Source organism: Myotis nattereri (assembly GCF_964212035.1).
Source record: "Myotis nattereri genome assembly, chromosome: 5".
In the NCBI taxonomy this organism is placed as follows: Eukaryota; Metazoa; Chordata; class Mammalia; order Chiroptera; family Vespertilionidae; genus Myotis; species Myotis nattereri.
The window spans coordinates 58,699,069-58,721,305 of record NC_138080.1 but is presented as its reverse complement, the minus strand read 5'-3'; the positions used below and the strand labels follow the sequence as shown (position 1 = coordinate 58,721,305).

Genomic DNA, 22,237 nt, shown 5'->3' with positions numbered 1-22,237 from the left:
TTAAGAGACTTGGATAGAAAACATTAAGAAACATTAAGACTGCTTGCCCTAACCAGTTTGGCTCAGTGGATAGAGCATCGGCCCATGGACTAAAGGATCCTGGGTCCGATTCCGGTCAAGGGCATGTACATATCTGGATTGCAGGCTCGATCCCCAGACTCAGTTGGGGAGCGGGGACCATGTGGAAGACAACCAATTGATGTGTCTCTCTGTGTCTCCCCCTTCCTTCCACTCTCTCTAAAAATCAATGGAAAAATATCCTCAGATGAGGATTAATAAACAAAACAACAAAAAATTAAAAAAAAAAAAAGACTGGTAGGAAGAAGATAACTTTCCATAAGGGACTAAAAAGAGACTGTTATAAAATGTATTCTCAGCCCAGCCAATATGGCTCAGGGATTGAGCGTCAACCTATGAACATATGACTGAACTACGGTTCAATTCCAAGTCAGGGCACATGCCTGGGTTACGGGCTCGATTCCCAATAGGAGGTGTGCAGGAGGCAGCCAATCAATGATTCTTTCTCATCACTGATGTTTCCATCTCTCTCTCCCTTTCTCTTCCTCTCTGAAATAAAAATATTTTAAATGTATTCTCAGCAGCCAATGAGGAAGCATATTTAGACGTTTTGCTTAAAAAAAACCACACACACACACAGAAAACATGGAAATATATATTACCAAATATTCTCAATTAGTTTTACTACAGTGATTCTTATGGAAACGAGAGTACACTAAGAATTCATCAACAATAAGTTTCCTAAGAGACTTCCTTCTAGCAAACCATCTTTCTTCTACACCTTATATCAAGGGTCCTCAAACTTTTTAAACTGGGGGCCAGTTCACCGTCCCTCAGACTGTTGGAGGGCCGGACTATAGTTTAAAAAAAAAAACTATGAACAAATTCCTATGCACACGGCACATATCTTATTTTGAAGTAAAAAAACAAAACGGGAACAAATACAATATTTGTATTTGCATGTGGCCCGCGGGCCGTAGTTTGAGGAACTCTGCCTTATATCATCCAACCCACAGGCACTGAGAAGTATAGGAAAGGAATCTCCATGAGCTATCCTTCCCAAAGCTGACATGTCCAGATTTTGACTAGCTGGAAAAAAAAGGACACAGTCCAGGATAGTCAGCTAGACTTTCATACCTCAAAACAGATGAATTAATTTTAAAAATTTACATTACATATTATCTTTACTGATCACCACTAGCTTAAGAACAGAGGACTCCTGGCCTGAGAGTTCAGTGGTTAGAACATCAGCCTGCAGACAGAAGGATCTTGAGTTTGATTCCCAGTCAAGGGCACGTACCTGGGTGGCAGCTTTGATCCCAGGCCCAGGTCAGGGCTCATGAGGGAGGCAACCAATCGATGTTTTTTTCACATCAATGTTTCTCTCTTTCGCTCTCTCCCTCCCTCCCTCTCACTCTCTCAACCTCCTGTGGGAATTTCAAAAAAAAAAAAAAATGAGGAAAAAGCTGTTGTATGCCCAGCACTACTGTTTTGTATGAGTGATGTGCATTTAGAACAGACAAAGGAAGGAACTAACTAATAGAGCAGTAATTCTCAATTGGGAAGGAACTGTATCCTTCCAGGAAATATGTGGCAAAATCTAGAGACATTTTTGGTTGTCACAATGGGAGATCTACACAGTAGATGCTAGGTATACTATTAAATATCCCACAATGTACAGAACAGCCCCCACAACAAGAATTACCTGGCCCAAAATGTCAATAGTGTCAAGGTTGAGAAACCCTGCTCTAGAGCCAATATAATCAAATGTTTGATTTGCTCGGTCATGTAAATTTTCAAGCCATACACTACCCAGCTTTGAAAACACATACAAATCCTTATTAATGAACTTAATTACTGCAGGAAATAAATAACTTCGTATTTATAAGTCAAACTCTAGCTACTAGATCTTTTTTTCCTATTGAAAGAAGTTTTTAATACAATATTAATATTTTTGGTAACCTAAGGTTTTTAGAAATATCTTTTTATACAACAAAACAGAGTATATTTGCCCTGACTTGTGTGCATTAAGACTGTATATCTTAGGAATATAATTTCCTATACAAACACAAGGGTGAAACTTACACTGACACATAGCAGAGCTCTCTTTATACTTAATGGGATAGACAATATCATAATGATTTCCATTTGAAAAACACAGTAATACCTGAAAGGGAAAAATAAAAGACATCTTTCAGCACTTCATATTTGGTATTTACATAGCAACTTATTATCTCCAATATCTCTCAATCACTAGTAAATAATTTTCAAACAGAAAGTGAGTATTTTAGAAGCAATCTAAAGCTCCAATGTAGTCAACTATGGTAAATTCACATGCAGAAATGTTATACAGCTATTAAATCAAAAAGTTCTTAACGACTTGGGGAATGCTTATGGGATAAAATATAAATACATTGCCCTAGGTTTGGCTCAGTGGATAGAGCGTTGACCTGCAGACTGAAGGGTCCCAGGTTCGATTCTAGTCAAGAGCACATGCCCAGGTTGTGAATTTGATCCCCAGTAGGGGGCATGCAGGAGGCAGCCAATCAATGACTCTGTCTCATCATTGATGTTTCTATCTCTCTCTCCCTTTTCCCTATCTGAAATCAATAAAAATACATATATATTAAAAAAAACCCAGCATGATTTCAGCTACTTAAAGAACAAGATGTAAGAGACCGTAAGAAAACATTCCAAAATTTTATTAATACTTACCTCTAAGAGGCAGAATCAAAAGTAAAATTTTTCTGCTTCTTTACAGTTAAAGTACAGTTAACCCTTGAACAATGTAGGGGTTAGAGGTGCCAACTCCTATGCATTTGAAAATCCAAATATAACTTTTGAATCCCCCAAAACTTATCTACAGTCCTCCCTAGGTATCTGCAGGGTACTGGTTCCAGGACACACAAATCGCCATACCATAATCCACAAATAGTCAAGTCCCTTATATCAAATGGTGTAGAACAGCAGTTCTCAACCTGTGGGTCACGACCCCTTTGGGGGTCGAACAACCCTTTCACAGGGGTCGCCTAAGACCATCGGAAAACACATATATAATTACATATTGTTTTTGTGATTAATCACTATGCTTTAATTATGTTCAATTTGTAACAATGAAATTGGGGGTCACCACAACATGAGGAACTGTATTAAAGGGACATGGCATTAGGAAGGTTGAGAATCACTGGTGTAGAACAATGCATACAATTGGCCTTCCCCATCTGCAGATTCCCAACGTCTAACCTCAAGTGAGAAAATACTGTTCTCAATCTGCTGTTGATTGAATCCAGACACCTTGGGATGCAGAAGACAGACTATATTCATTGAACAAAATCCACATATAAGTGAACTCAGGTAGTTCAAACTCATGTTGGCAAAAAAATCAACTGTACTTTCTAAATAGTTAACTACTTATTCAAAGAGAAATGCACACTGATTTTATTTAGATTATGTCATATTCCAATAAGTGTACTGGAAAAGGCCAGATCCAGAGACAAGCATGTTAGGAACCCCTAAGTCCTTATTAAGGTAGTATTTCACTCAATTTCCCTCCTCCTTACCACCATTAGCTTGGTGACAGATACTTCAAATGGCCTGGATGACTCCAGAACAAGTAATTAAAATAAAGTTTTCTTATAATGAATCAGCTGGGGGTTTTTCCTTTCTAGATTACATATTTTTCCAGTTGTTTCTGCTTTGAACAGATAATAAATAACACCTTAGCCAGCAAATTATCTTTTTTTTTAAAAATATATTTTATTGATTTTTTTACAGAGATAAAGGTTGAGAGATAGAGAGTTAGAAACATCTATGGGAGAGAAACATCGATCAGCTGCCTCCTGCACACCTCCCACTGGGGATGTGCCCGCAACCAAGGTACATGCCCTTGACCAGAATCGAACCTGGGACCTTTCAGTCCACAGGCCGACGCTCTATCCACTGAGCCAAACCGGTTAGGGCGCAAATTATCTTTATAATGGGAAATATATCACGATTACCAAAGTACCTCTGGATGAAATGGAAGAACCTATTTTTACAAGTTTTTTTACTAGTTAATGTTTATATTGACACAAAAGAGTAATAGTCTAGTTAATCATATACACTAGTATCTCAACTTATTTTCCTCTAGTGATAGGGTTCAACATGGTGAATTGTCGAGAAAAACTAATACAAAAAATTACAGCTCAATGATGATTAACAGGAACTACACTGTATCAACTCAGTATCAGCCTTCATGCACAAATATTTCCAAAAACCACTTTAAAATTATAGCTCAGGAGGTCAAGGTGGCATCTGAGTAGTTCTTTCACTTAAAGCTTTTAAAAACACTGAAAAAATTCTTACCTTTTCAGGAAAATTATTTTCAGTTACTTGTGAAGGAGAAACATTTGGTTCCCGATAAATTACAAAATCTTTCCTAAAAATAACATTTTTAGAAATTACTTCTGATGGAATATATCCTATAAACTGAGATATATCATTCATTTATTCAAAAGCCTAATTTATGTAAAGTAATGATTTGTTTAGGCACTGAAGATATAGCTGTAAATATAAGATAGTAATGGAATACTAAGTTGTAAAATCCTATCTAATCTAATAATAGACAAACATGGTAATTGACCATACCTCTGCTACGCTTCCCATTGGCTAATCAGCAGGATATGCAAATTAACTGCCAACAAAGATGGCGGCCGGCAGCCACGCAGCTGAAGCGAGCAGGAGGCTTGCTTGCTCCAGTGATGGCGAAAGCCAAGGTTCCCCGCCTGCCGCGGCCCGGCTCTGAGCTCCTGAAGCAAGAGCTCCAAAAGCAACGTTTCAATTATAGAAGCTAAACAAACCCCAGATACCTGCTTTCAGCCAGCCCCAGCCTCAGAGCTGGAGCCAGGTCTCAGAGCTGGAGCGGGCTCTCAGCTCCAGTGACAGCTATAGAAGGTAAATAAATCCCAGAATAAAAATAGAAAGAAAAAAAGGAGAGGCTGGGAGCTTGTCGCCCGCCAGTCTGAAAACAGCCATCAGCCCCTCATCCAGGCTGGCCAGGCACCCCAGTGGGGAACCCCCCCTGAAGGGGGTGTGACCAGCTGCAAACAGCCATCATCCCCTCACCCAGGCTGGCAGGCACCCAAGCGGTACCCCCACCCTGATCCGGGACACCCTTCAGGGCAAACAAGCCGGCCCCCACCCGTGCACCAGGCCTCAATTCTATATAGTAAAAGGGTAATATGCAAACTGACCCTAACAGCAGAAAGACTGGGAATGACTGGTCACTATGACACACACTGACCACCAGGGGGCAGATGCTCAATGCAGGAGCGGCTCTCTGGTGGTCAGTGCACTCCCACAGGGGGAGCTCTGCTCAGCCACAAGCCAGGCTGATAGCTGCCAGTACAGCGGTGGTGGTGGGAGCCTCTCCTGCCTCCTCAGCCGAGCTAAGGATGTCTGACTGCAGCTTAGGTCTGCTCCCCGCTGGCAAGTGGACATCCCCGGAGGGCTGCTGGGCTGTCAGAGGGATGTCTGATTGCCACCTTAGGCCCAATCCCCCGGGGAGCAGGCCTAAGCCAGCAAGTGGTCATCCCCCGAGGGGTCCCAGACTGCAAGAGGGCACAGGCCAGGCTGAGAGACACCCCCGTAGCCGAGTGCACAAATTTTTGTGCACCAGGCCTCTAGTACCTATATAAAAGCAACTTTTCAAAAAAATAAAATTTCAAATATAGCTTGTATATGTGTGACTTCATATATAATTCTTAAAGGAAACCTCAAAACCACAGAAGTTGTGAAGAGGAAATATACAAAGACATTTTGAAAAGAAAATATAAAGCATTCACCTGCTCCTCTACTAGGCAATAGTAGTAAAATTGATAACTGACAGAGGTGTTTTGCCTCTGTTCTAGTGGCCCTTCAGTTCTACTGGCCTTGAGAAAGTAGGAAATCATTTCTCTGTAAGGTTGATAAATGATAACGTTTAGAGGTTTGGAAAATTTTCTGTACTCCTTTCCAAAAATATCTTGAAAATTAAAATTTCTAAACATTGATATATCTAAATGTCAAAATCTAATTCATACAATAAAAATAAACTTAGAAAAGATGTTTCACAAACAAGAATAAAATCACTATTTTAACTATTTTAGTAGAATGTAATATATTAATTTTCCACTAACTTTATTTTTGTTGAATTATGTTATTAGTGCTTACCTGTACATAAGAGAAAGGGCACTTATTTCCACCTGTCCAACCCATTCCTGTATTAAAGAAAAAAAATGGCCCGTAAATGTCTCAGACTTTTTTACAATATATTTCTAAACCAGCGATTTTCAACAAATGTACTACAAGAATTTTTAAAACATGCAATACCTGACTGTTTAGTCAGGGGCACTGACCTCTTTTCCCTTAGACTGTCAAATTAAAAAATGACAACAATAACCATCAGGTGTAAATGAATCAAAATTATACCTATTTTTTCTGTCAGATTAGTAAAAAATATATTTTTGGTGTACCGCAGATTTTGAGTAATTAGTTTGTGTCATGAGATGAAAAAGGTTGAAAATCGCTACTCTAAACAACATCTTCATACATACCTTTATACAATATAAAGTTCAGAAAGCTTGTTATTACTATCATAAATATTATAAAAACATTTACATAAAACATGTTATATATACTAAAAAGCAGCCCAAGTCCCTGTTGCAAAAATCCTTAGTAACGGAGTGGAATGACAGGTCCTAGTGGTGTGGTAAGACCAAGAAGTGGTATCCCTAAGTTGAGAACTTGTTGAATGCAAGGGTTCTGTCCTCTAACCTAGCACCCAGAACAGAGCTTGGGACATGCTGAAGGTACAAAGAGAGTCTCCCAGCAATCCTTTTCAAATGAGGTAGAGATTCTACAATCCTAAAGGAGTCACTTTAAGTCTCTAAGAAGGAAATGGCCAGCATATATAAAAATCGTAGAATATGTCCATAAACTCTTAGACAAAGCAATTCAACTTCTATAAACCTATCCTACAGAAACGTTTCCTATGTCCACAAAAATAAACAAGGATGTTCACTGTAGCCATCTGTAATAGTTTTAAAAAATATTTTGTTAAAGCCCAAAATCCCACCAATAGGTAAGGAATAATTAAATAACTTAGACATTTTACCCACACTATATATAGAACATGCAATCATTAAAAAGAATGAGGTATACCCATATGAAGTGACTTGGAAAAAAATCACTGACTAGTATGAAAAGTCATAGTAAAAGAATCCTATTGTATAAAACAAAAAGTTATGTGTATAATACATGTATGCATACATTCCTTGAGAGGGGACTGAAAGGATAACATCCTAAACTGACAGTGGAGACCGGGAAAATAAAGAATTTATTTTCATTCTATATTAAATATTTTACCATAAGAATGTATTCTACACTATTTGTGAAATTAATAAAGACTTAATACCAATAGTCACTAAAAATAATGAGCTATGGTAAATGAATGCTGCCATCTTTTCCTTGAAAGAAATTTGAGGTAAGAAAAAGATTTTAGACAATGAACACAGAGGAGGATAATAATCTTTTCCCCAGAGACTTCATTTTAGTAGCTCTTAAAAATTGGTTCTGGTTTTCAAAATGAAATGGGTGCCATATATTAAAATAGATTTCTTAAAATAGGTCTGTACCTAACAATCATGGCTTCTCATCAACTGCTGCAAGCAACACCCCTCTAGTGTAAAGGAAATCCCTCAGATCACAAACACAAGCAACACCTAATGCAAAATGTGTTACATCACTTTAAAAAATGGAAAATTATTCTACTCAACAATAAAATACAACCTCTCAAATAATGTACTATGTTAAAAGTATTTAATCTTAAGAATAAATTCTGCTGTAGTCTGGTTAAGCAGACAATGGCTATCACAGTATCTTCTCATCTTCTCTAACCAGGGTCAATTTTAAATCTATCTCTCTCTCTCTCTCTCTCTCTCTCTCTCTCTCTCTCTCTCAAAAAAAGAGAAAAAAAATCAATAAAATAAAAATATCTTAAAACCACTGCAATTGGTATTCTTGCTTCTGATCTCATCTCCCTTGAAACCACCTTTATACAAAATTCTTTCATCCATTCATTCAGTCAACATAAATGTCAGGAACTGTTCTCTAGTTCACAGTGGTGAACAAAACACACTCACTCACTTCCTGCCCCCAAAAACTTGCAAGGTTTCCCAATGCCAGTTTCCCAGTCCCCAGGCACAGACTTTGATTCAGATCAGTAATAAAGAGCAGGGAACCTGCATGTGTACAACTACCTCAGGTGATCCTGATGCAGACGGTGTGTAACTCACACTGAGATATGCTGGTCTAAAGCATACGCTCCAACCTGGTGAGCTTAGCACTGAAGGCTTCCTCATGATCTGACCCAGAACTTGCCCTTTGACTTATTTCTCATTACCTCCTACTTTCAAATGCTCCATGCTCCATAAAACTAGACTGCATTCTGAATCTCCATTGCTCACAATTTTCACTACCTGAAATTGCCCTTCACCCCTGGCATTTCTTATTCAGAATCTATTCAGACTTCAAATGCCAACTCCAACTCTTGCTTTGCCTCCCCAGCTAGAAACAAAACTCTGAATGTCTATAGCAGTGGTTCTCAACCTTCCTAATGCCGCGACCCTTTAATAGTTCCTCATGTTGTGGTGACCCCCAATTTCACTGTTACAAATTGAACATAATTAAAGCATAGTGATTAATCACAAAAACAATATGTAATTATATATGTTTTCCGAGGGTCTTAGGCACCCCCATGAAAGGGTCGTTCGACCCCCAAAGGGGTCGCGGCCCAAAGGTTGAGAACCACTGGTCTATAGCATCATACCTGCCCTTCTTATGGCATATGTACTTTCTCACTTTTGCATCCCCAGGGTGACTGGCAATTCTTGGCCCACAGCAAGCACTCAAACTAATGTTAGGAAATCAAACTGAGATACCAGTTGCTGACCAAAAACCCTGATCTCGTGTTATTATTCCCTTCCCTCCCTACCTGACTCCTCTCCTTAGCTTCATCCTTTGCTAATGTCATTTTAAAATTGACAGTAATTACCTCTGGAGATAATGGAACATCTACATGACATTCCATGATATCTGGATTTTTTACAGGAGTTTCGTAAGCAGAAAAAAATTTATTTTAACATCAACATGACTGAGGAAGTGTGGCAGTGAGACCTGGTGAGGAAGTGCTGACCTTTTACTCTCAACAGAGTCTTCCTTCTTCTCAAGCTAATCATGGGAAATAAAACCTCCATAAAAGAACCTGTCTTCTCAGATACCTGAAGAAGTAATCAAATCTTGCCCTGTCCACCAATCCCCACACACCTACCAACACAGCATCATGAAAGTCATCACCAGTGTTATTTTAGCTCTTTTATACTACATTCACATGCCATTATAACAAAGATAAAGATACCACAATCCTGTCCCTAGGCAACATCTAGTGTACAGTACAGTACAAAGCTCCAACTGTCTTCCAATTATATGCTATGTAAAATGTGCACCTAAAAAATGTTTACAAGGAAAGAGGGTAACTCATTGTAACCCTTCCATACACTGTAACAGTGATGGCGAACCTATGACACACGTGTCAGAGGTGACACGCGAACTCATTTTTTTGGTTGATTTTTCTTTGTTAAATGGCATTTAAATATATAAAATAAATATCAAAAATGTAAGTCTTTTACTATGGTTGCAAATATCAAAAAATTTCTATATGTGACACGGCACCAGAGTTAAGTTAGGGTTTTTCAAAATGCTGACATGCCGAGCTCAAAAGGTTCGCCATCATTGCACTATAATATTGATCTTATATATAAAAAATAGATAAAAGATTACTGCATACCTGTGGATTTTCCAAACGTTTTAAATACTCTTCAAATGATCCTTCTATAAACTGAAAAAGGAAAAAAGTCTATTAGGAATACATCAAAACAACAGTTAAACTCTCTACTGTGAATTACTGAGTTTTTACATATGTGTATATATAATTTATGAAAATACATACAAATCAGTAAGTGAAGATCATAAACACACACAAAGAATTTAAAGAAGGAAACACTGTCAGAAAAGGTTTCCTGAACAGGATGTGGACAGAAACAGGGACAATATGGCATGTGGAAACAGAGAGGACACTGTGTTGGGCAGACAGGAGTGGCATGGTCAGCAGGAACAGAGCACTTTCGTGGGGAGAGCAGAGAGAGAGAGAACTCAGACTATCCATCTGTTTATAGAAAGGTGTGAGCCCAGGCAGGACTTTCAGAAGAGGGAGAAAAGGCAATACAAGGTCACTGCAAGTGACATTATGAACAGAGAAATGATATGATAAAAGCAGCATTTTAAGGTTAATTTGAAAATGGCCAATATATAGAGAATAAACAGACAGATACATTAGCTAAGACATATTAGTTTACTAATACAGATATGAATATTCACTGTTCCTTAGGTCAGTTATACTAAAAGCAGAGATGAGAATTAATAATGCTAAAGATATTTTGAAAAAAATAAATAAGATTTTTCTAATACACTTTGCTTCACTGTCATCTTAACATAAAAATAAAAGTTTATTCAAGCTATGTGAGCCCTGGCTGGTGTGGCTCAGTTGGTTGGGCATCATCCCGTGCACCAAAAGATTGCAGGTTTAATTCCTGGTCAGGGCACATGTTTTTCTCTCTCTCTCTCTCTCTCTCTCTCCCTCCCTCTCCCTCCCTCTCTAAAAATCAGTAACGGCCGAAACCAGTTTGGCTCAGTGGATAGAGCGTCGGCCTGCGGACTGAAAGGTCCCAGGCTCGATTCCGATCAAGGGCATGTACCTGGGTTGCGGGCACATCCCCAGTAGGAGATGTGCAGGAGGCAGCTGATCGATGTTTCTCTTTCATCAATGTTTCTAACTCTCTATCTCTCTCCCTTCCTCTCTGTAAAAAATCAATAAAATATATTTAAAAAAATAAAAATAAAAATCAGTAACAAATCTTAAAAAAAAAAGAAAAGAAGCTGTGATAACATTTTTTTTTCTAATAGCGATTATACTAATTTAATCGAGAAAGCCCTAAAACACCATCTGAAACATCAAATTCAATTTTATTTAAATTACAGGCCCAGTCAATTTGCAAAGCAATACACTCAAAAACATTAAAGTACACTACCAAGTCTATAAAAATCTTTTAAATGCCCATGAATTTTTTCAAGACTGAGATTTTATAGACAGTATACTGTCAAATTTCCAAAAAGTATCTTAAGATTTCAACACATATTATAATAAAATAGCTATTTTAAATATCCCACCAATCAGAGGCTACTGTTCTATATTAGGTGATTATTTATAGACTTAAAAACCCCACAGAACCAATTGAAGTTGGAAGAGACCCAAGCAGTGTTCTGCAAGCCTATATCCAATATAAGACTCTCCTTTCTAATCAGAAAGCATCCACCTAGGTTTTGACTGAACATTCTCAGTCACAAGGAACAACACCCCACCCCCTTCCCATGACAGCCTTTTCCCATTTTGGCCAACAGAAATGGTAAAGTGAAATTTACCCCTTTAGAACTTTCAACTTCTGGTAACCTCAAAAGATTGCAAGGGTTAAATAAATATATGCAAAGCATTTAAAATGCCTAGCACATATTAAGTGCTCAACCAGTGTTAGTAATTTCCATTATTGTCAAGAGAGTTTTACCCTCTGGGGTCAATAATAATGACTAACTTCAAATACTTAAAGACCACTCCATATACCTTTCTCTTCACCACACCCTAATATTCTATCTAGCCTCACTACCAGTTTTCTTTCTGTAAGACAAGTTTTCATATCTCCTGATCAAGTAGGTAATTCTCCTTCCTGAAATGCATTATTGTCCATCTGATAAAATAGCACTCAGAAAAATGTTACCAGTAATAATATTTTGCTTGAATATAGGAAAACCAACCCAAGAGCATATCCAAACTAAGAACCATTTATCTATTAACTCTCAGAATTGAGTCATTTGCAAAACACCAACGTTCTTTTAGCAGTCCACAGGGGAGAATACCATTGAAAGTTGTCAGATGACTTAATTCTAAGCAAATCTTGTAAGGCTTTCAATGTAAAATGAAAATAGGTGACTGTCATATTTCACAGCCTACTACATACTACTGAGAAAATTCCAGTAAAGTATTCTACAACATTCTATTAACTATTAATCATATTTACATAATTATAGCATTCTGATATGATTCACAATGATGAAGCCTGAAAATTAAAAATATATACATGCCTTCTGATAAAATAAAAGACTTAGTATGAATTTTTTTTTAATTCATAGGGGGTTACAAATCAGGGAAAACTCTATTAACCACAACGCTCCATTTACCCTGACTGTGTCAGACAAAACTCACTCTTAATATGCCAGGATCCTGCCCAAGTCACCCTCTATCCCTCATAGCTGTGTCTTATCTGTCACAGGAGCTTTCTAAAGGCCAGAATAATAAATGAATACCACTAAATGTCATAAAAACTATCACAAAAGAATATAATTGGATTTAAACTCAATAAAGCAATTCTTTTTTATAAGGGGGATTTTCATAACCCCCATTAAGATCCATCCTGTGAAATTCCCACTAGACCACTTCTAAAGGGTGAACTGTAAATGCAAGTCGAGATAACATTTCGTTTAAAATTACAAATTACCGCTTCAAATTTCTCTCTGTTCTCTCGAAGATAGTGAATACAGGCCATTCTGACTTCAACATGTCGAGACTGAGAATGCAATACCTAAAAAGAAAAAGCAACACACTGTTAAGCATTTTGTTAAAATAAGATTTAAGTTGCAACCTAGACATACCCAAAAAAACTCAACCAACAAAACACACCATTTGTCTTTCTATAATTTCTAGACCTTTATTCATTTCCATTTCTCTCTCTAATCATAAGGATGGCATGACACATACAAACAGTATTACAGTACTTCTTAAACCAGATGCCATTCTACAAAGAGTTTACTTCCATTTCTCCTTTAGGTCACTGAAATACTGAAATCATTCCTTTAAGAAAATCTTTGTGAACTGAAGACACTTTCCTCTCTTGGTCAGCCCTCTACTGTAACTTTGCTCTTCACAAAGCAGAACTAACTAATCTGCGCGGTGCTTAGATTCATCCCATGCATTTTATTTTTTTTTTAAATATATATTTTATTGATTTTGTACAGAGAGGAAGGGAGAGAGATAGATAGTTAGAAACATCGATGGGAGAGAAACATCGATCAGCTGCCTCCTGCACATCTCCTACTGGGGATTGTGCCCGCAATCCAGGTACATGCCCTTGACCGGAATCGAACCCGGGACCTTTCAGTCCGCAGGCCGACGCTCTATCCACTGAGCCAAACCGGTTTCGGCCATCCCATGCATTTTAAATTACTTGCCTTATGTAGAAACTTAAGTCCCCTGTAATTTCAGAAAAATTAAGGTACTCATTCTTAAATCCTTACAGGACTCTTGAAAGAACATCCAAGTGAGCAGCACACAGGATGCAAACACACTGCTGTTCTGTCATCCCAATAGCCTTGAAACTTGCTCTTATGCCCAAAATATTTTTTAAATATATTTTTATTGATTTCAGAGAGGAAGGAAGGGAGAGAAATAGAAACATCAATGATGAGAAAGAATCATTGATTGCCTGCCTCCTGCATGCCCCCTGCTGGGGATTGAGCCACAATCTGGGCATGTGCCCTAAAGGGGAATCAAACACTGACTTCCTAGTTCATGGGTCAATGCTTAGCATTGAACCACACGGGCCAGGCTGCCCAAAATCTTAAAGCATCACCTGAAATAAGCCACACTACAAAGATGAACCAAATCCTCTCACTCTGTAGCATGTGTTCTTCAATTAAGCTACTAATTCAACAAAAAGATAATTTATTGGCCTTTTGTCTCTTACTAAAATTCCAAAGCTTTGGTTTCAAACAAATTATTATCAAATAAATGCTTAGGAACCCTTTGGCTAGCCTCCAATACTTTAACTTCCACACTTAAGAGAAGATCAAAATTATTTTCTATTACTAGGTGTCTCAAAAGAAGGTATTCCTGGTACCCTATAGGACCAAGGTGGAGAAAAAAAAACAAACTGACATTTAAAATAACCACTTCTCAACTACTACGAAGGCCACTTGAAATTTTATTATAAAGTAACTTTAGGAGTTACAGCTCAGATATATCTGATAAGGAATTGATATCCAAAATACATAAGAAACTCATAAAATTCAATAATAAAAAAATAAACAATCCAATAAAAAATATGGGCAGAGGACATGAAAGATTTTTCCAAAGAAGACATACAAATGGCCAACAGACATCAAAAGATGCTCATCACTAATCATCAGGGAAATGCAAATCAAAACCACAACGACATACCACTTTACAACAGTCGGAATGGCTATTATCAAAAAGTCAACAAATAATGTGTTGGTGAGGATGTGGAGAAAAGAGAACTCTGGTGCACTGTTAGTAAGACTGCAAATTGGTGCAGTCACTATGGAAAACAGTAAGGAGACTCCTCAAAAAATAAAACCAGAAGTACCATATAACCCAGAAATTACCCTTCTGGGCATTTATCCAAAGAAAACAAAAACACTAATTCAAAAAGATACTAGAGGCCCGGTGCACGAAATTCGTGCGGGGGGGGGGGGGGGTCCCTCAGCCCAGCCTGCACCCTCTCCAATCCGGGATCCCTCAGGGGATGTCCAACTGGGATCGAGCCTAAACCAGCAGTCAGACATCCTTCTCACTATCCGGGACCACTGGCTCCTAACCCATCACCTGTCTGCCTGCCTGATCACCCCTAACCTCTCTGCCTACCTGCCTGATTGCTCCTAACTGCTCTCCACTGCCGCCTGGTCGCCCCTAACTTCCTCTGCCTGGGGACCCGCCACTGTGGCTTTGTCCAGAAGGCTGTCTAGAAGATGTCTGGTCTAATTAGCATATTACCCTTTTATTAGTATAAATATGCACCTCCATGTTCACCGCAGCATTATTTACAATAGCCAAAATATGGAAGCAAGGTATCCATAGATAGATGAATGGATAAAGATGACGTGGTGGGTGTATACATACACACACAATGGAATATTATGCAGCAATAAAAAAGAATAAAATCTTGCCATATGTAACAACATGAATGGACACCTAAAGAGTAGTAATGCTAAAATAACTCAAAGAAAGACTACTGTATAGTAGTTTGACTTACATGTGGAATAAAAACAAAAAAAATGAACAAACAAAACAAAACCGACTCAGAAATAAAGACCAAAGCGATGGTTTCCAGAAGTGAAAGAGATGGGGAATTGGGTGAAAAGGGTGAAGGGGAATATAGTCAGCAATATTGTGGTAACTTTACATGGTGACAGATTATTAGATTAGTGGGGTGATCATACTATAAAGTATAAAAATGTCAAATGACTATTTTGAACACCTGAAACTAATATAATTAATATTGTATGCCAACTATACCTTAAAAAGTTACAATTCCAATTGAGAGATTCTCCCTTATGCTCACAGTAAGCAGGAAAAGGGACACCTCAGCTGCACATTTTACAAGTCTCTTTGGACAACAGCCAAGGCTCATTTATATCCACAGAACCAGAGGCCCAACTGTCTGGACAGTTAATATGTCCCTTTACTTTGAGATATACTGAAGATGCACTGTCTGAGATGAGCAATTAGTTTGTTTTCAGTATAGCAGCTGATTTTGCAATGCTGTCCTGGGAACTATAAAAAAGCATCTTTACATACTGTTAGCTTCCTGCACTAGAAGAACTGTCCATATATAAAAGTAAACACCACACAATTTTTTTTTGCCAATACATAAATGATAGTTAATGACACTTCACATAAGTTAAATCAGACACCATTATGAATCAAGGTATTATTAGTCTGAGTAAATTGTAGTGTCATTTGATAGGGCTTTCTTGCAGTTAGCAAAGTGAAGCTAGTCTTAATGCAATTTACCTAGCAACAGGTGGCAGACATAAGTGAATAAAGCTTATTTTCCATCAAAAACAATGGTAGGCATACTGTTTTTTTCTCCTTTTAATAAAGATTTTATTAGCACATGAAATCTGAACCTGTTACTCAGAAGCAAACTCTAAGCCAACTTCCATAAAGTGTTGGGTGCTGGTGCTTTACAAAGCCAAGCACTGCGAGAAGCAACAAGGTTACAAGACAACTGTTTAAAAAGTATAATACAGTGCAAGTTCAAGGACACTCAGGAAGATGTGAAGTGACAAATATCTTTGCAAATTATTATAGATGAAATAAACTAAAAATAGGAGGCTTTTCTATCTTTACTTGAGACAAGATAATGATAAACACTGGGAAAGACTGAGATACACTGCTTTAGCAAGTCCTCTAAGAGTGCCCTATTTTTAGCTCCATGGCCACAAAGCTGATTCAGGTCAGGCCTCCTGCAGGCCCAAGTCCAGAGTGTAAAAAGGGAAGGGCCTCTCTAAATCAGGTAAATTGGAGGGAAAGCCTATTCCTAACTCAAGTCTCTACCCCACTCCCCCCAATGACTGCCATTTAGATTACTTACTCTGACTCCTTCTTAGAAACGATAAATTATTTTGATACTAGAGAAAATGTTGGCAAAAACAAATAAATCCTTTGTACATATTTTTAAAGGACAGCCTGAGGTTGGTGTTACTTCCCTTGCCCCACCCCCACACATACTTTGCCTTTGGCCATAAAGGCTCCATGCTTAACCCATGTCTACTGAAGAACTGAGCTTTCCCAAAATTCATGGCATTAAGCTTCCGAAACTCTGTATACTAAAAATTACCAGTCGCACAAATGGAGGGGATGTTCCCTTAGGCCTAACTTAACACATTTTATTGTATCTCATTGTCATTTATCTGATGTTAGCAATGAGTTCTCTGTACAACTAGCTCTTGCCCCCTTCTACTTAAAAACAGAAATCCCACTACAAAATAGAGGATTCTGTATAATCAAGTTCACCAATTATCTATGGCATGGAATACTAAAATAAGGCACACCTTTCAGCTTCAATATAAAGCAAAATCTGGAAATGCAATTCCAAATAAACGCCACACTTTTGTTGGTTTCTACCTCTTCCAGACGGAACTCTAGCTAGAGCTAACAGAATATATAGTATACTTTCACCTCTCCCCTCTGCTTCCGGAGTGCCGAGGCGTGCAGGGAGGCTGAGACAGAAGCAGCAGGACAGACGGAGATGTGGAGAATTCATAAATGGGACATGCTGTGTGCCTACTACTAATAGTGAAGGCTGGGGTGGGTGTGTGTGAACACACCCACAGCGACACTGGGACATCCTAAATTTCTAAAAATTAGAGAAAAATAATGAACTGGAGAAGACAGAGCTTGATTTGGGAAGCTTTAAGAAGAACGTCTGAGTGACAATGACACCTACTACAAAGGGGCATACCAGTTCAACCAATTTCTTGTTTTAAAAAAAGATTTCATGCTGCTGATGTGAAGAGAGGGCCTTTGGAAAATATAAATGACTGGCCTACATTTTTTTGATGTTGAAAAAAAAAATTAGAATAGACTGGTCTACAGCTGTTAAGTAAAACATTTTTCACAAAGAGAACTTTTGAAAGCTCTTTAGCATTCAAAAAAGGTGAGAGAAACAGAAACCTAAAAACTCCATGGAGGGGAGGAGTGAATCCCCTTAGGCAAAGGAAAGCAACCAGCGAATGGTATGAAACACACACCAGGGCAGTAACGTGGAAAGTTTCATCCAACTATTTCGGCAGATATTTTCAATACAGGACGGGTTCTGGTGGCTGCATACCTACCAACCACACGGTGTTATATAACGCGGAACCGGCTCTCTTACCCCCCAAAAATCAGAAACAACTTCCTAAGCAACTGTGTGAGAATGTGATTTTGACCATTAACGGGAAAATCCGGTCAAGAAGGGCCTAAGGCACCAGGAACACCCTTCCTACTTACCAACACCAATACAGGCTTAAAAAAAAAAAAAAAAAAAGCAAATTATTTTAGTATACCTACACTGCCTTGCAAAGCAAAATAAAGTGTGGGAACTACGGAGACAAATCTTTTAAGACATTCCCTATTCCTTAAAGGCTGGCTTTCCCTCCGCGCCCCTTTCCCCCTCCAGATTCGGGCGGCAGCGGCGGCCCGGACCGCCCCGCAGGCCAAAGTCCGGCCGCGGGAAAAGCAATGTTCTCCGTGTCCACCGCCTCCGGTAAACACCGGGTCTGCGGGCGAGGACGCTCTGCCGACGAAACGGAGAGAAGGGGCACGCGGAACAGGATGGAAAAAGCTCATTTCGCCGAGTCCCCAGCAATCCATCCACTACCGACGCCTTGCTCTCGGCAGGCCTCGCAGGAGGCGGTCCACGACTCGCTACCTCGTCCCCAGGAGGGGCGACACCCAGTTCATCTGCGGGTTTTTGAGTTTCGATTTGCAGCGTCCAGACCCAGGACAGCGTCCCGTTCCGGCGTTACAATGGGCGGCTGTGACGACAGCGGGGCCACGCGCAGCCCCGGACGCCAGGCCGCCCGGGTGGCTGCGGGCCAGCGCTTCCCCCTCCCCACGGCTCCCCACGGCTCCCCACCCCCACCCCGGCCCCACCGCCCCCGACCCCCGCCCTCCGCCCCATTACCTGCTCCGCCACAGCCCGGAACAGGCAGGACCCGTCCTTGGCGATCAATTTCCGATACAAGCCCAGTTCCCGCAGATAAGCGTCCATGGGCGTCACGTCCTCGCGGGGCCCCGCGCCGCCCCGGTCCCCGCCGTCGGGAGCGCCGACGGCCGCCTCCATGTTGCCGGTCCTGCTGCAGGCCAGGCGCGGCGCGGGCTAGCCCCACATGGCCGCGACGCCGGCTCCTCTACGCCCCGGCCTAGGGCGGGCGGCGGCTGTGTCTAGGGCTCCGCGGGCGGCAGGCGGCGACGGCGGCCCGAGGCAGCGGTCCGCGCGCTCCGAGCGCATAGGGGAGCCCTGCCTAGTGCATGGCTGTGCGCACGCGGCCGCCTTCCGAGGGGCCGCGCACCCGGGAGGAACTGTAAGGAAAACCCGAGAGTGAGAAGTCACTCCTCGCCGGCCTCGCTGCCGTGCTCCAGACCCGGGCCGGGGTCGCCTTCCCCACAAGTTTCCTCGTCCCGACTGGGGTGAAGCGAGGAAACCCCGCCCCTCACGCGCGCGAGGCCGGCTCAGGTGAAACAAGGCCTGCGTGCCCCGCACTCCCGAAAGCCGGGGCCAAAGAAGCCACGAGAGAAAAACGCGGCCTTTCGCCTCCACGCCTCGCAGCAGGGCACCGGTGGGGCAGGGAGCGGGTGGGGGAAGCCGGCAGAGGGCAGCTCCCCTCGCAGTCCAGAATTTGTTTTCGCTTTCGGCCCGACAGCGAAGAGGATGCCGGGAGGTGTAGTTTGGGCAGCGGCAGGAAGTCGGCCTGCGACGGGCGGGGACGCGCGCCTGGGAGGCCCGCGGACTACAGATCCCTACAGCGCTTGCGCCGCCGGAGCCGGCTTCGCGTTTCCCGGGCCCGCGCGCGAGAGAGAGTGAGCGCAGGCCGAGGGTTCTCCGCGAGCTGACGCGCGGTGACTTGCGCGCGCCGCTCGCCGGGCTGCCCGCTGCGCCTCGTGGCCGCGGGAAGTGCGCGCGCCCTGCGTGCGTGGAGTTGCCAGGGACACGGCGGCGGCCGGGTCGGCCCTTTGTGTATTCCCAAACAGAGGGCGCACCTGTCTGCACCCCTCCCCCCGGCCTCTTCTCCGGGCGTTTCCATGGCGGTGGCTTTAAGGGCTTAAGTAGAAAACAGAGCTCCTGGGCGAAGCCTGCCGAACTGGCGCGGGGTTGGACGACACAGACTGTCCATAGAGCAACCGCGAACTGCGGGTTCCTGTGAGACATTCCAAGTGCCGCTCACGCGCTTTGGCAAGAAGCCTTTGCCACAGACGTTTTGGTCCCCCCTGCCACTGCTGCTGCGCACCCAGCGCAAAGACATGTCAACGGTCCGAAAAATGTTAGCGGTTGTTTTTTTCCTTTAAAATGTCAGCATGTAGTTGCTTGATAACATGCTGGTCTTGCCACGGCTTCCAGTCGTGCCTGGAGGCTTCCTGCTCCACTCCCGACCCTGTGACGTTCAATGGCGCGTTTACGTTGAGAATCCGGCATGTTTTTGTGCCTCCGGGATTTTATTTTGCTAAAATTCAACAGCAGCTGATGTCCTAATTACCTAAACACATGGTTAATCGCAAAATTTACTGCAGTCTGAGGCCAAGGTGGAGTTGGGGGAGAAGGAAGCTGGGGTGTTGCAAGGGTAGACGTGTAGTCAAAGAAACTGGGTTGGAGCTGAGGCGGGCCAGAGCGTGAGCTGAGCGTACAGTGCAAATTACTGAAACTCTAGAAATTAGTTTTCAGTGCTTTTGGTGCAAGCAATTAGCGACTGGCTTGTGTATTCACCTTGGAGCTTCTCTATGATTTTTTAAATATATTTTATTGATTTCAGAGAGGGAGAAAGATAGAAACATCAGTGATGAGAGAGAATCATTGATCGGCTGCCTCCTGCACGCCCCCCACTGGGGATCATCCCACAACCCAGGCATGTGCCCTCGACTGGAATGAAACCTGGGACCCTTCAGTCCGCAGGCCCACCCTCTATCCACTGAGCCAAACCAGCCGGGGCTCAATGTGTTTCTTAATGTTTAAAAATTCTATTTCCAATTGTGCTGTTTTTAGAGAATATTTAAGTTACTGTGACCTAAGTATAGTTTCTTGTCCCAATATTAAATTTTGTACATGGTGTAAAGAAATAAACATTATGGAATCACTTAGAAAAATCTAGTTTCAAGTCAAACCTGTTTCTTCAAAAATATTTACATTGCATACACTTCTCATTCCACTCAAAAAGAATTACAGAGGTTTGCCACTACTTACAACATAGCTTGCCTTTTTTTTCCCCCAATAGGTTTGATTTTTTGTTTTGTTTTTATTGATTTCAGAGAGGGAGAGAGATAGAAACATCAATGATGAGAGAACCAGTGACTGGCTGCCTCCTGCATGCCCCCTACTGGGAATCGAGCCCACAACCTGGGCATGTGCCCTCGACCGGAATGGAGCCTGGGACCCTTCAGTCTACAGGCTGATGCTCTATCCACTGAGACAACCGGCTAGGGCTAGCTTCCCTTTTTAAACACATAGAAGAATTCAAAGTAACATCTGAACCATAGAGCTTAAATATTGAATTCCTCACGTGAGTAGATCCTATAGTGTTCATTTTATAAGCAACAGACTTTCTGATATGCAAAGAAAACCATGCCTTTCTTAACATTTATTTTAATACTAGAGGCCCGGTGCACGAAATTCATGCACAGGTGCAGTCCCTAGGCCTGGACAGCGATCGAAGCGCAAGTGTCTGGCCTGGAAGGGCAGGTCCCAGCTGACCTCTGGGCCCTGGGCAGCACCTGGGCCCCTGGGCCCCCGCGCACCCCCCTCCTCCTGAGTCACGGTGCCTGAGTCCCCATGTGGAGATGTGGTGAGTGTGGCCAGATGCCACGGGCCAGGGCGCAGCATGGACCTCGGCCACCCAGCAGCGCCACAGGGAATCCGGGTAGGCAGCGCACTCTCTCCTGGCCGGCCTCACAGACCAGCTCCTGGGCGAACCCACCGGGAGCCCGACCAGCCCCTATGGTCCCAGAGGCTGTGGCCCAGCTCACCCGAAAGAGGCCTCGCACGTGCCAGTGGGCTCCTCGCAGGCGCCCAGCACCTGAGAACGGGTGGCTTCCTCGGGATGGGAGTCCTGGTGTCCCAGAGGTGGGTAGCAGGGGGAGTGAGCTCGGGAAACACCCTGCATTCTCAACGCACCTCCATCCCCATCACCCTGCCCCCAGGTAGCTGGCTAGAGGTCGCAGCGCAGCAACATGTTCCACGACGCCCCCCCTTGGTGGTCAGCGTACGTCATAGCAAGCAAACTCCAGGTCTCTCAGTCGAACAACCACCCAAGGGGACAATTTGCATATTAAGCTTTTATTATATAGGATTTCTTCAATAAGAATTTCTGAAATTAATCTCATTCAGTGTGTATTTATGGGAAATGTACTGTTTATATCATGCTGAGATTGCACTGAATATCTTGAGGATATATTTGAAAGGACATTTCCAAGGACTTCACATTTGAAAGTTTATGAGCCCTTGTCTTGTAATTGAAAACTTCATGATAACAATTGCTTTAATTT

At 41.9% G+C, this 22,237-nt stretch overlaps 1 protein-coding gene across 1 annotated transcript in view; it reads right to left on the bottom strand.

The window, feature by feature from the left end:
* The window catches only part of OTUD4 (OTU deubiquitinase 4), a 43,459-nt gene extending 24,288 nt beyond the window's left edge, over window positions 1-19,171 (bottom strand). The window contains exons 1-6 of the mRNA XM_081091007.1: window positions 18,669-19,171; window positions 12,699-12,782; window positions 9,881-9,931; window positions 6,208-6,254; window positions 4,363-4,435; window positions 2,104-2,185 (exon numbers count right to left, since the gene is read on the bottom strand). Of these exons, the coding sequence (XP_080947133.1) occupies window positions 2,104-2,185; window positions 4,363-4,435; window positions 6,208-6,254; window positions 9,881-9,931; window positions 12,699-12,782; window positions 18,669-18,827 (496 nt within the window). The 5' untranslated portion in view covers window positions 18,828-19,171. The remainder of the gene's footprint in view (window positions 1-2,103; window positions 2,186-4,362; window positions 4,436-6,207; window positions 6,255-9,880; window positions 9,932-12,698; window positions 12,783-18,668) is intronic.
* Between the last annotated feature and the right edge of the window lie 3,066 nt (window positions 19,172-22,237).